The sequence below is a fragment of the Aythya marila genome, assembly GCF_965140915.1.
Source record: "Aythya marila genome assembly, chromosome: 8".
In the NCBI taxonomy this organism is placed as follows: Eukaryota; Metazoa; Chordata; class Aves; order Anseriformes; family Anatidae; genus Aythya; species Aythya marila.
This window is the reverse complement of record NC_139049.1, coordinates 2,094,575-2,108,291: the sequence shown is the minus strand read 5'-3', so window position 1 is coordinate 2,108,291 and position 13,717 is coordinate 2,094,575. Positions and strand designations below refer to the sequence as shown.

Sequence of the window (13,717 nt, the reverse complement as noted above, 5' to 3'; positions counted from 1 at the left end):
CAACTTGCAACGCAGCACTCTCGTGCATGTGAAACTTTTTCCTGTGCACCAGCACCTTTTCTGTAACAGAACGGAAGAGCTCATGGTTCAACCTGTGCAATGTATACAACAGGAACTATTAAAAAAAAAATAAAAATGTGTGTGTGGGGGGGAGGGGGTTGGTGACTGAAGGCAGAGGCACAAAGCAGGAGAAATATGCTGTAGAAAGGAGTGTATGTTGTCTCATGTATGTTTTTTTGAGAATTTTTCAGCTTAGAAAATTCTACAAAAAATATTTTGGTTTTCAACTTCTTTATCTGGTTTGACATGCCCAAAGACAGACCCTTGTTGGATCTAGGCCTATGTACTAAAGATGCTTAAGATGTAACTGATGTTTGTTAAAAGCTAACCAACATTTGCCAGGAACTTGTTGTGTTGTGTAATTCTATGACTATACAGAAGTGACATGGAACTTGTGTTTTTTGTATGATTGAGTTTTTTTATATGTATGTTTTTTGAATACATGTAATTATCAAAATGGTGATTGATCAAATTGCTTAAGAAGTTGGCTTAATTCAGAAACCTGAGGGTATTGGTGTATAATCCGTAACACGGGTTTTAATTTTTTATTATTCCTGCTTGACTTTTTTTTTTTTGAAAACAATTTCACTTGCAATGTTGCATGTCATTTACATATAATTTTTGGCAAATGCAAGTATAACCTGTTTTCTAAAAGTTTCCTTGTTTCAAGCATGCCCAGCTTGCTTGAAACTACTTGCTATGGCCTACTTCAGTGCAGCCAAATATCATCAAAGTAGTTTTCAATGTAATTTTTGGGTGTTAAGACACTGTTCTAATATAATTTCTTGTCTACTTTTTTTTTTTTTTCCAGAAAATCGAGATGGCCTGCATCAGGTAGTACACGAACACTTGGGAGAGTTGCTGCGTGTTTTAAAAGCAGTGATAAATAAACATCAGACCCTAAACTCAGTTGATATTCTTAGTGCTGCCGGAACAGTTATTGCAAAAGTAAAAGGTAAGGAATACTGCTTTTTAAATTCAGGGAGAAATTTAATGAGTGACTTGCTTGACTATGGCTTAGTGTTTTAGGTGGGATTCTTTGTATACAGAAGAAACAAGTTTTTTAATAGCAAAATATTAACACGTTTAATATACCTTCTCTAAGTGAAACATAATATTAAATAGTTTGTTCTCCTATTGTAATAAAATTCTGTTGAAAGGAAGCTAGCTGCAAAACCACATTGCATTCTAAAAGCACAAACCTTTGATCTTGATCTGTTCTTTACCTTTATCTCAGAATAATATCTCAGAATGATAAGCATCAGGTTTATCCACAGAGATTTGCCAAAAATCTTTGCTGAGTTCTGTGAATTTATAGGGATGGTGTTAGATTTATATCAAGTGAAGAAATACTTAAATGAGCAATCCAAATCTGAATGGCCTAACTCTTCTTAAATAAATTCCTTAAAACAGATCATAAGCATGGTCAAGGTAACAACAAAGGATTGCAGGGATATATGTTAATACTTTCTGTTGTTGGCCTTTACTGTTGCAGTTTTCTGTGTGTCAGACAAATACCAGTGGTGTAGCATACAACTGTTCGAGCACAGTAAATCATAGCTGTTTCTTTTCTGTGTAGCCTTTGACTACAGCTCTCCCTGTTCTATAAATCCAGTATATTCCTGTGGAACAAGCAGTTTATTCAACGTAGCATGGAGAATGCTTTCAGTAGGGTTAAATCTGCACCTCTTATGTTATAATCACGTGGAACGTCTTTGATCAGAGATGTCTAGTTTAGTTTTTCTCCTTGTTGTAGTTTTTTTCCTCATTTCCTCATTAATGTTAGTATGTCTGAATATATACTGCCAACTCAGTGAAGTAGGAATTTCAGTGAAAATACTAACATGTTTAGCTGCCTGATTCCTGTACCTCAGATTCTGCCAGGCTTTTCCTAGCTTCTTTATATTAATAGGTAGTTTTAGCTGTTTGTTTGATCCTGGAGTATGGCAGCTACTAGCAGCCCATTTTGTTTTTTATTCTGGCTGCATGTAGAATGTGCTGTAGGTCTCCCTGGTATTTGATATGATTGCAGGATTGTAACTCTACAACCTCTGAGCTTGCTTTAGAGCATTGTATGTAACCGTAGAAAAATAGAGGGTATCCTTGAATTGTTGTTTGCATGGCTGCTCTCTGGAAGACTGAAGTACATGTGTGAAATTGTAATCAGGTATGTATCAATGAGAACAGGTGAAATGTTTAGTGAGTGTAACTCTACAGCCACCTTAGACAAGCTGTTCCCATGCTGTAGTGTTATGGTAAGATTACTTTGTCTGTTGGACACAGGGCAATGTTGAGCTGCTCCTTCTTTAGTTAGAGCAACCTTGAGGAGAACTGACTCAAGATATGCAAGCAAATCAAATTATGTCAACCTTTGCTAAATCCCATTTCCAAAAATGTTTGCAATGATATCGATCCTTTCTGGACTACGTGCTTTATCAAGATTGCTATTGATATGCAGTGACCCAAACTGACTAATTTCTATGCCATTTGAGAGTACCATTGCTGGGTAGAGCAATTATTTTCATCCTCTTGTGAGGTAACAATGTTGATAGATCCCATAAATATGTTGGTCTTCTTTATAGCAAGTGCACTTTTTCGTCATTTTTTTTTGTATTTGTTTTAATGTCCGTTCTTCATCCTTGGTCATTTTTTGTAGTTCTGTTACAGAACCAGTTAACCAGAGATAGGCGTACATGTTTTTCTCCCATTCCCTTCTGAAGAGAAGCATTAAATACTTTGTTGAAATACATAATTTTTGGGGGGGTTGTGTTCTGGATGTTTCAAATTCTAATCAGTTCCTTCAGAGTATTTGAAATTTTCTGAATCCGATACCATGCAGTTATTCTCTCATCTTTTCACAGTGTTCGATCATAGAGTTTCAATAGCACTGAACCCTGGTCAGGTGTATTGGTGTTTCATACATTCTCTTACAGGCATCTATTTCTGCCTGGTTTGATGAGTAGCTGTTTTTTGAATAGTTACTTTAGGATTCATTCATTTCTCTGGATAATGAGCAGAAGAAGTAACTTGTATTAAGCTGCTTTTTGGTGATACAGATACTTAAAAATACTTTTTGACTTTTTCTCATGGTAACAAGATTTAGTATGTTTGTACTTCAAATAAAAGCCTCAGTGTTAGCTAGTTAAGTTCATTTACTGTTAATATGTTATCAGGAACTATAGTTGTAGAGGATTGCATAATTTTCTAAATGGAAAGAGAAACTACTGTTAGGAAAACTACTGCATGTTGTATAAGTACTGAATTTTGAAGTAAATATTTTTTATTCTAAGAATGCCACTTGAAGCAAAAGCAGTAGAGTCACGTCATCCAGTTTTCTGGCAAATGTATTCAGGTGGGTTGTTGTAAGACTGAGGTATGTCTGAAAAGTGTGTGTTCAGCCACAGCTCACTAGATATGATCTTGTGTGATGAGAAACCTCAAAGAAAAAAGCATATTAGTGGGTGATTTTGTTACAGTTGGACTTTGGACTTGAGCTGGAATTGAGTACAAGTTTTGACACACACCAGGTTGCATTAATTTTTTAATAATTTTCTTATAGGCAATAGTTTGATAGTACTGAAAATCTAGCTTGAAGACTCTTGCTACAGTGATTGTATGGTGCACAGTGCTGATCTGATACAAGTGTGTTCTTCTATTTAGAACATATAAATAAATAAATTATCTGATACAGTAAAAGACTGGTGTGGAATTACTCTTAATAGCATTCTGAATAGTTTCTCATGGAGTTACTCATCTGTCTTATAAGCAGCATATATTCTGCCGGCCTAGAATTGAGAAGCTGGCATAAATTGTCTGACTCTTCTTTGGCTAAAGCAAACACGAGCTCGCTCTGTGGTGAATCATCATTCTTCTGAGCCTGTGCTGTGTGACCTGGCACTGTGCAGTTCCCAAGTTAATTCCCAAGGAAATGGAGCCTGAGATGAAGCTAAAGACCGTGGTCTCCATCAGTCCTCCCTCCATATTTGTAGCCTTTGATACAAAAAACATGTACGTGAAGACTTTAGTATCACTTACTACTGGTTGCTCAGTCACTTAGAGTATTCGTTATGTCTGGAGATAGAAATGGGAAGTTACAGGACTTCAGCTTGTTCAGATTGTTCCTTCAGTCTTCTCAGAGAACAGCAGAACCTTGGTTGTATGGAAAAGGCCTGTGTCCCCCCACAGCATCATCTGTACTAAACGCGAGGGCAACTTGTCCCTCTCCTCAGCACCTGTTTGGTTCTCACAGCTGGTTTTTGTGTGAGCATTGTGTTACTCAGTGTTTGTTCAAACTGAAGTAAACTGCTGCTGGAAGTGAGGAAGTTCAAGTAAAAATATCACATGTTGCAGTGAATAGTGGTCATATCAGACCTTGAGTTTGCTTACAGTGGCCTGTCAGTAATACAAGGATTCACAGGTTTTCATCTGTGGTTATTTCACTACAAGTAATGTAACTTCTGGATAAACAGGAAGCTACAAGAATGAGAGGACTCAGTAGGATAGAAATAGTATCCTTTTTCCTCTGTCTTCCCAGGCTGTGTTAATGTGACTTTATGGAATAAGTTCATCTGAATCATCTGCTTCTCGTCACTGGAAGACAGAACTATAAAAAGACGTGGAAGCACTCTGTAGTCAAATTTATGACTGGGAAGCTTAACCTGCCACAGAAAATTTCTAATGTTGTTTATATAGGAGGCGATGAAACAGCAGCAACTTGGGATTTACACGTGATTATTTTTTTTCCTTTTCAGAAATAGAAGCTTAACGTCTATTAACTTAACTGTTTTAGGTTCTTGAAAGATCTCTGTAAATCTGCAGAATGCCAGGTTTTCAGTCCTAGGTTGTATTTGGAACTTTAGACAGGGATGTATGGTTATTTTAACAAATTGCCTTTGTTCTTAATGAAATCAGTTAGAGTAACTTTATAGACAGTGATTGGGGGAAGAGTTGGAAATCTGGCTTGTGATATGTTTTTAATATCTAATACTTTCTCTTTTGGACAGGTTGAAGGAGAAACTAACTATGTAGCATGTTACTTTGATCTTGTTACAGAGTGATGTTTGGCAGAACAGATCATGTCAGACTCCACCATTCTACACTGAGGCTGCAGGGAAATGTGGAGGGGAAAAAAAAAAAAACAAAAAACAGCCTTGTTCTCTCAAGTTACACCTTTAATTGAATAGAATAGTTCAGTTGGAAGGAACCCACAAAAGTCATCAAGTCCAGCTGCCTGACCAATACAAGGCTAACCAAAGTTAAAGCGTACTATTGAGGGCACTGTCCAAATGGCTCTTGACACTGACAGGTGTGCCACATCAACCACCTTTCTAAGAAGCCTGTTCCAGTGTTCAACCACCCTTACGGTAAAGAAATTATTCCTTGTGCTCAACCTGAACCTCCTGTGGCACAACTTTGTGCTGTCCCTCATGTCCTGTCATCAGTTCCCAGGGAGCAGAGGCCAAGAGGCCAGCACCTCCCTTTGGGCTCCCCTGCCTCAGGAGCTGTAGAGAGAAATGAGGTCACACCTCTGACTACTCCTCTTCAGACCAGACAACAAAGTGTACTCTGCCTTCCCTCATAGGACATGCCCTCCTGTTCATCTCACAGTTGAACAATTCATCCAGAAGGATGCTGTGAGGGACAGTACCAAAGGCCTTACTGAAGTCCAGAAAGACCACATCACCTGCCTTCCCTTCATCCACCAAGCAGGTGACCTTGTTCTAGAATGATATCAAATTAAGAAGGCAGGATTTGCCCTCCTTAACCCATGTTGACTATGCCTGATAACAGCTTAGTGATTTAAATGCATTTCAGTAGCACACAGAATAATCTTCTCCATAAATTTTCCAGTGACTGAGGTAGAACTAACAGGTCTGTAGTTTCCTGGGTCAGCAGGGACATCCTCAGAATCTCAAGACCTTTGGTAAATTGTTGAGATAGGTCCAGCTGTAACAGCCACTAATTTCCTCCGTACTCTGTGATGAATCTTGTCAGGCCCAAGGAATGTTCAGCTGATACAACTTGGACATGACGTGGTTCACTGTGCCTCTATGCTTGGACTGTACTCCTCATGCATACTTGCCTGTGTGCTTTGTGAAGAGTGTCTTTTAAATGACACCTCACTCGATCTGGAAGAATTGAGACTTACTGAAGCTTCTCACTTGGAACTGATTCAAACTCCTATTTATGGAAGTCACTTCCCAGTCTGGCACACCGTCACACTTGTAGTTATTTTCCTATTCGGTGTCCTTAAATTGTTGTCAGCCACAGACAGCACAAAGTGCATGGTTCTCATGATCATAGAATCATAGAATCATAGAATATCCTGAGTTGGAAGGGACCCTTAAGGATCATCAAGTCCAACTCTCGACACCGCACGGGTCTACCCAAAAGTTCAGACCATGTGCCTAAGTTCACAGTCCAATCTCTTCTTAAATTCAGACAGGCTCGGTGCAGTGACCACTTCCCTGGGGAGCCTGTTCCAGTGTGCAACCACCCTCTCTGTGAAGAACCCCCTCCTGACGTCCAGCCTAAATTTCCCCTGCCTCAGCTTAACCCCGTTCCCGCGGGTCCTGTCACTAGTGTTAATGGAGAAAAGGTCTCCTGCCTCTTGACAACCCCTTACGAGGAAGTTGTAGACTGCGATGAGGTCTCCCCTCAGCCTCCTCTTCTCCAGGCTGAACAGGCCCAGTGACCTCAGCCGTTCCTCGTACGTCTTCCCCTCAAGGCCTTTCACCATCTTCGTAGCCCTCCTCTGGACACTTTCCAACAGTTTCATGTCCTTTTTATACTGTGGTGCCCAGAACTGCACACAGTACTCGAGGTGAGGCCGCACCAGCGCAGAGTAGAGCGGGACAATCACCTCCCTTGACCTACTAGCGATGCCGTTCTTGATGCACCCCAGGATACGATTGGCCCTCCTGGCTGCCAGGGCACACTGCTGGCTCATATTCAACTTGCTGTCTATCACGACCCCCAGATCCCTCTCTTCTAGGCTGCTCTCCAGCGTCTCATCGCCCAGTCTATACGTGCAGCCAGGGTTTCCCCGTCCCAGGTGCAGGACCCGGCACTTGCTCTTATTGAACTTCATGCGGTTGGTGATCGCCCAGCTCTCCAACCTGTCCAGATCCCTCTGCAAGGCCTTTACACCCTCATTTGAGTCCACAACTCCTCCAAGTTTGGTGTCATCAGCAAACTTGCTCAAAATACCCTCTATTCCTACATCCAGATCATTTATAAAAATATTGAAAAGTACCGGTCCTAAAATGGAGCCTTGAGGGACCCCACTGGTGACCGCCCGCCAGCCTGACGCAGCTCCATTTACCATAACCCTTTGGGCCCTGCCCGTTAGCCAATTGCTCACCCATCGTATGATGTTTTTATTTAGCTGTATGGTGGACATTTTGTCCAGTAGGATCCTATGGGAAACCGTGTCAAAAGCCTTGCTGAAGTCCAAAAAAATCACATCAGCTGGTTTCCCTTGGTCCACCATACGGGTGATCTTATCATAAAAGGAAATCAGGTTAGTTAGGCAGGACCTACCCTTCACAAACCCATGCTGGCTGGGACCAATGACTGCTTTGTCCCCCAGGTGCGCCTCAATGAGTCCGAGAACCAACTTCTCCATGATTTTACCAGGCACTGACGTGAGACTGACAGGCCTGTAATTGCTAGGGTCTTCTTTCTGACCCTTCTTGAAAATTGGCACAACATTTGCCAGCTTCCAGTCTACAGGGACCTCTCCAAATTCCCAGGATCGTTGAAAAATAATTGATAGAGGTTCCGCGATGACATCCGCCAGCTCTTTCAGCACCCGGGGATGAATCCCATCCGGACCCATGGACTTGTAGGGATCCATGATCACATGCTAAATTTAAGGCTGCAATGTTGTTTCGCACTAAATTGTGTTTCTTGACTTGATTGAATCCTTAGAATGAAAAGGGATTCCTGGTGAAGCTGAAAATTGCACTTAGGAATTCCTGGTTTAGATATGTTTCTTATAAGAGCTCTGTGTCAAAGTTAAACACCTCTAGCAGGGTGAAATCATTTCAATTTGGTGTATCTGTGGTGTAAATTCAAAGCAAAACTTATTATGGAGCGTGTGGGAAATGGTTCCTCAAACTTCTAAGTGCTAGAAGTAAGCTAATGGGAAGGTTGTCAAACCTAGTAGTAGGTACAGGTGGGTGAAATTTGATGGCACAGAGAACTCAAAGTGGAACTGGGGTGTGATGACAGGAAATAACAAGAAGCATTAAATACTTTTCATCTGAGGGGGGCATCTGTATTCTAGTTTTGTCTGTTTTCTTGTTTAAGTGGTGTTTTTTGGTTTTGAAACAATTCTGAAAGGTTCTTGAAAGCATTGTTGGGAGTTTAAGGAAAGAAAATGGGTTGCAGGGATACTCGGGTCCAATGAATCAGACAGTTGGTTCTGGCTTGCTGCTTAAAAGTCAGCTGGTGAGGCATGTGTTGAAGTTGTATTCTGTCTGAGGAAGTGGGTGGTGGTGTTGCTGTCTCAGCCTATCAGGTGTGAGAAAATCAATCAGCAAAGAGAAAAACCTGCAGCCTCTACTTCATACTTGCCTGGGCTCTGCACGTAGCTGGCAAGGCAGCTTTGCTGCATCCAGTCCTGCACATGTCTCTGGGAGGGGGAAGGAGGAAGCGAGCAAACTGCTGCGGTTTCCAGCATATCCCCTGGGTTCCTGGGCTGTTCTGGCCTCACCGGACTGGCAGGGGATGAGAGAGCAACGCAGGAGCTTGTGTGCTGTGTAGCTACTGTGAGCTGTCTCAGCCTCATCTTTTGAAGACCTTGGTCGCACTGCAGTCTTGACGCTTGACAGCCTCTTCTGCAGAGTCTCAAACTTTGCTCAAGTATCCTCAGTCCAGCTCTTGGAATTGCAGCTTCCTGAAGTTCCACAGCAATTGCTGGTTCCCCAGCCTCTTCTATGCTTGGTTCAGAAAGCTTTAGAGAGCGTGACCCAGAAATAGAAACTCTGCAGTGTTTAGCAGCATTTTCATGAGGATACTGAGCCCACTTCAGTTTGAAGATGGTTCTGCTAGCATTGGAAGTAAAGATACATTTTCTTGCAAGCCAGATTTGCAGTTCAGGTACAAGCTTCTAGATCTTAATGTATTGCTACCGTATAATTTTTTTAAAAGCCTGTCATGTGCAATCTGAAGTCTAACTTAAAAGCACTGCTACATTGCATTCTCACTTTGAAACGTGTACAACTATAGATAGATAGCTGTCACTTCCAGACATGGAAATATTACTATAGTTCATTGTTGTCAGTAGCTATTGTGTGCAGTCAGGATGTCCTGGGGAAAGAGCGTGCATGGTTTAAAGTTGATGTTAAGTACATCAGCATTCCAGCGGTTATAAGCTAGAAGAAAGCTGTTTGTATCTAGCTGAATTGGAGATTGGGCTAACCTTTTTTTTTTTTTTTTTTTTTTTTTTTTTTTTTTAATCTATCTATCTATATATGTATATATATATATATTTTTTTCCTGTGGAGGAGAAGTAGTAACTGAAAATTTTTGAGATTTGTTTAGTTTGTTAGAGAACCTGCAAAGAAATGATTTCCCTGGTATGTAGTACGTAAAGCTTAATAAAACTCTTCCTGGAAAAGAAAGGCAAAGCAAAACAGACGGCATTTCTTTAGGGAGAGATTTTCTGTATTGTCTTGTTAGCAAAGTGAAAGAACAGCTCTTTCTCTGAAGACTACAGCTAATGGATATCTGAATATTTCAGTGGTAAGTGCTTTGAACATACAGTCAGCTTTTGTAGGTTCCTTTTAACTTTGAAACAGTTTGCTTGTCATGCTGGCACTCAAATGATTTTTCCAGTCATTAGTGGCTGTTAATCAATTGATCTCATAATAACCATTGTTGCTTACTGATTTGGAATGCAAAGTTTAGATTTATAGTCAGTGTTATCTCAGGAAAGCTGAGACTTTCCACTAACCTGAATTTTAAAAATACATATATAAAAAAAAAATCCTCTGGTATTTAGAAAGTTGTTAAAAACTGTGGTGTTTTGAGTCTCATTTCAAACAAAGCTGCCAGAGTTCTTTTAATGTAATGTACCAGAAGAATTAAGAGGTGGGAGAAACCTTAATTTAGCAGGGAACTGTGGCTACAAAGACTGTTAACATTTTTGTAATATGTGGTGTTTTTTTATTGCTGTAGGCTTATTACAACACATTTTTCCAGGTCTGCAAGTAATTGTGGAAATAGCCCACAAGAAGAATACATATTTTATGTAATAGCTTTGTCCAGAAATATTTGTTATAGAAATGTTGGTCAGGCCTGTTGGCGTGCTGTATAAAAAGGAATGAATTCAATTGTGTTAATTTACTAGTTTAGATTTCCTTTGTGAAAGGAAAAGTTTTTATGGGGGGAGCAGATTACTGTACTTTCTTTGTTTGTTACCCATTAGGGTTTAGGCACCTGGCAGGAAGCTTGAATGCTTTTAAAGATTAAAGTCTGTTACATTAATTTAAGAAAATGTGCATAGAATGGATAATGGTATAAAGTGATTTAATTTTTGCTACTTTTAGAAGTCATCGCAGTTGATTATTTCCATATTACTACTTAAGATGTAAGGAGGGTTAATAGTCACAGATCTTGCAAAAAGGAATTAATAAAATCACAATAGAAGTGATGAAAAGGGGTGAATAACGGTATGTGTCACTGCAGTATTTCTGAAACAGTATATAATTTATAGTAATTTAGGCATGTAGTTGATGAAGTATATTGCATTGCTTAAATAAAATCAAGCATTTAAAAATACTAATGTGGGATTGTCACGGCTCCCCGTGTAAAACTGACTTCCATCGAAAGGGCTCATCTTTGGCTCAAAGGGGTATGTTTGACTTTTGTACAAAAAAAAAAAAAAATCCAGTCACCAATGATTTAGGAGTTGGGTTGGAAACTAGATAAAAAAAACGCTGTGGTTTTTGTCTTCTCCTTTCTCTGTCCTCTCCCTTGTCTGGCAGTTGCATTAATAGAAACTCTGAATGAATCATTTTTGATTCATTTTGAATGAATCAATTTGTCTCCATGTTATTCCAGTTTATTCCAGTTTGTCATGGAAGCCTGTTAAAGGGTTAGTGTTGCCTGCCTAACTAATCTTCTTGGTTACCAGTTCAAATCATCTGGTTTGTCCAAAAATGTTCCTTTCCTATTTCGAAACAATGATAGCTATGCCTTGCTTCTTCCACACTTTTAACAGGCTGCAGGGGTTTTGTCAGACTATGAAGCTAAAAACTGAAGCATTTTGCATTTGATGCTACTTTTTGGTAGCTTTCTGTTTTTCAAAACAGAAACCCCATGTTCTGGGTGAACACGGGATTGCATGCAGATAGAGGGGAGACACTCAAACTGCTGCTCATATTCTGAAGTATCTAACCAGAAAGGGAGAAGCAATTGTTCAAATACTTTGTTTCTGTTTTTGTGAGCTCTTTTTTGACAGTGTCACTGCTGTGATTTGATTTGACGCTTACTATTCACCTATTCCACCAACATTACCATCGTATTCCTGCACAAAGCTGCTGCTTAAGTGGGAAGATATAGGAAGTAAGGGTAATCTGTTTACATTGTGGGAAGCATCTGGAAGGCAGTCATTTCTTTCCTTTCAAGTCCTTAGAATTTTTTAATGTGTTTTTGAAATTGTTAAGAAGTATAATACTGCCTGTTCTATAGGAAACTGTATTAACTTGTCTTCAGGCACAGTGAACTTTCTTGACCCCACCTCTCACCCTTTGGTTTTCATCTTTTTCATAAGCGGTGAACTTCAAAGAAGTTAATGAAGAAAACAAGAGAGAACTCTTCAGTGAAATATTTGCTTCCATTGAAACATTGGCATTTACCTTTGGAAACGTGTAAGTTGGAATCTAAGAGTTGTAAAGAGCTCAGTGCAGCTGAATCAAAGTAAGATTTGAACAACAACAACAACATAAAAAGCCTTCTGTTTTCTTACAACCAAATACTGGCTGATAAATTAATTTAAATTGACCGTATTCAGAATGCTTTTTCTGCTTTGTTTTGATGTTTGTGTTTTTCTTAACGAGGGAAGCCATGATGGAAATAGATGGTATAGAAATGGTAGGACATGGTATAGAAATTGCAGGGAATTCAAAACTACTTCCGAAAATCTTTCTGCAGAACTTTTAAAGAGTATTAGAGAGATGATCTGAATTTTTGTTCAGTGATCTGAAATCACGTAGGAGAATTAATGAAGTAACATGGCTCTTTGTTTTTCTGGTAGTGTTTCAGACTTCCTTATGGGAGATGTAGACAATGGCTCGTCACTGGGACTTCCTGTATCTCGGAGAAGTCAGGTAGGCTAAACGTTCTCAGAGTGTGAAATCATATTTTTTAAAGGAAATTTTAATTTCCACTGAAACTCTGTGCATCATGGGTCCAGGCTGCTTGAAGTCTTCTGAGTGTTAAAATAAGATTAAACCCATGGAAAAAAAAAGTATTTAGGGTTTCAAGTACTCATACATGTTCTCTGTTCTCAATGACAGTGATGATTCAACTGGGGTAGCAGTTTAAAACTCCTTTTAAACACTCTGAAGGTGAGATTTAAAAAATGCTCAGTACCATGTGCAGCTCTGAATTTTTGTTTATGTCAAATCAGACTTGCAGGTAAATCAATTCAGATTAATGTAATGAAAATGTGTATGCCAAGCAAAGTTGTAACAAGGTTTAAAAAAGTTTGGTTTTTTTAGGTTTTATTGATATGTACTTAAAACATAGCATTCCTTCATACAGGCTTGATCATAGCAATGCTGTACAGTTATGGTTGAGAAATAATCTTTTTAAATTAGATAAATTAAATTATTTAAATTTAATTTATTATTTAAATAAATTTAAGTTATTTAATATTTATGTAATAAATTATTTAATAAATTTTAATTTATTATTTAAATAAATTAATTAATCTTTTTAAATTATGAGGTGTGCCGCACCTCGAGTACTGTGTTCAGTTTTGGGCCCCTCACTACAAGAAGGACATCGAGGTGCTTGAGCAGGTCTAGAGAAGGGCGACGAAGCTGGTGAGGGGCCTGGAGAACAAGTCCTACGAGGAGCGGCTGAGGGAGCTGGGCTTGTTCAGCCTGGAGAAAAGGAGGCTCGGGGGTGACCTTATCGCTCTTTACAGATACCTTAAAGGAGGCTGTAGCAAGATGGGGGTTGGCCTGTTCTCCCACGTGCCTGGTGACAGGACGAGGGGGAATGGGCTTAAGTTGCGCCAGGGGAGTTTTAGGTTAGATGTTAGGAAGAACTTCTTTACCGAAAGGGTTGTTAGGCATTGGAACAGGCTGCCCAGGGAAGTGGTGGAGTCACCATCCCTGGAAGCCTTTAAAAGACGTTTAGACGTAGAGCTTAGGGATATGGTTTAGTGGGGACTGTTAGCGTTAGGTCAGAGGTTGGACTCGATGATCTTGAGGTCTCTTCCAACCTAGAGATTCTGTGATTCTGAAATTTACACTGCTTGTTAACACATGAGAATAAGATGGACACTCATAGACATTCTTCTAAATCTGTAGCTGCTACAAAGCTAGTCTTCCCAAAGGACATGGAAAGGAAGGAAGCTACTCAGAAGACTGGTTCCAGCAAAAAGAGGGTTAGGTTGATGAGAAAAATATGAAATAGC

General features: G+C 39.6%; 1 protein-coding gene across 6 annotated transcripts in view; it reads left to right on the top strand.

Moving 5' to 3' along the window:
- ARHGAP29 (Rho GTPase activating protein 29) overlaps positions 1–13,717 on the top strand; it is a 57,455-nt gene that overhangs the window by 25,431 nt on the left and 18,307 nt on the right. For 5 of the 6 annotated variants that reach the window (XM_082766407.1, XM_082766408.1, XM_082766404.1 and 2 more), the window contains exons 3-5: positions 872–1,015; positions 11,843–11,939; positions 12,326–12,398. In XM_082766407.1, coding sequence (XP_082622533.1) covers positions 872–1,015; positions 11,843–11,939; positions 12,326–12,398 — 314 coding nt within the window. Of the gene's footprint in view, positions 1–871; positions 1,016–9,530; positions 9,811–11,842; positions 11,940–12,325; positions 12,399–13,717 lie in introns of those variants that run through there. The other variant, XM_082766409.1, reaches the window with a different exon arrangement.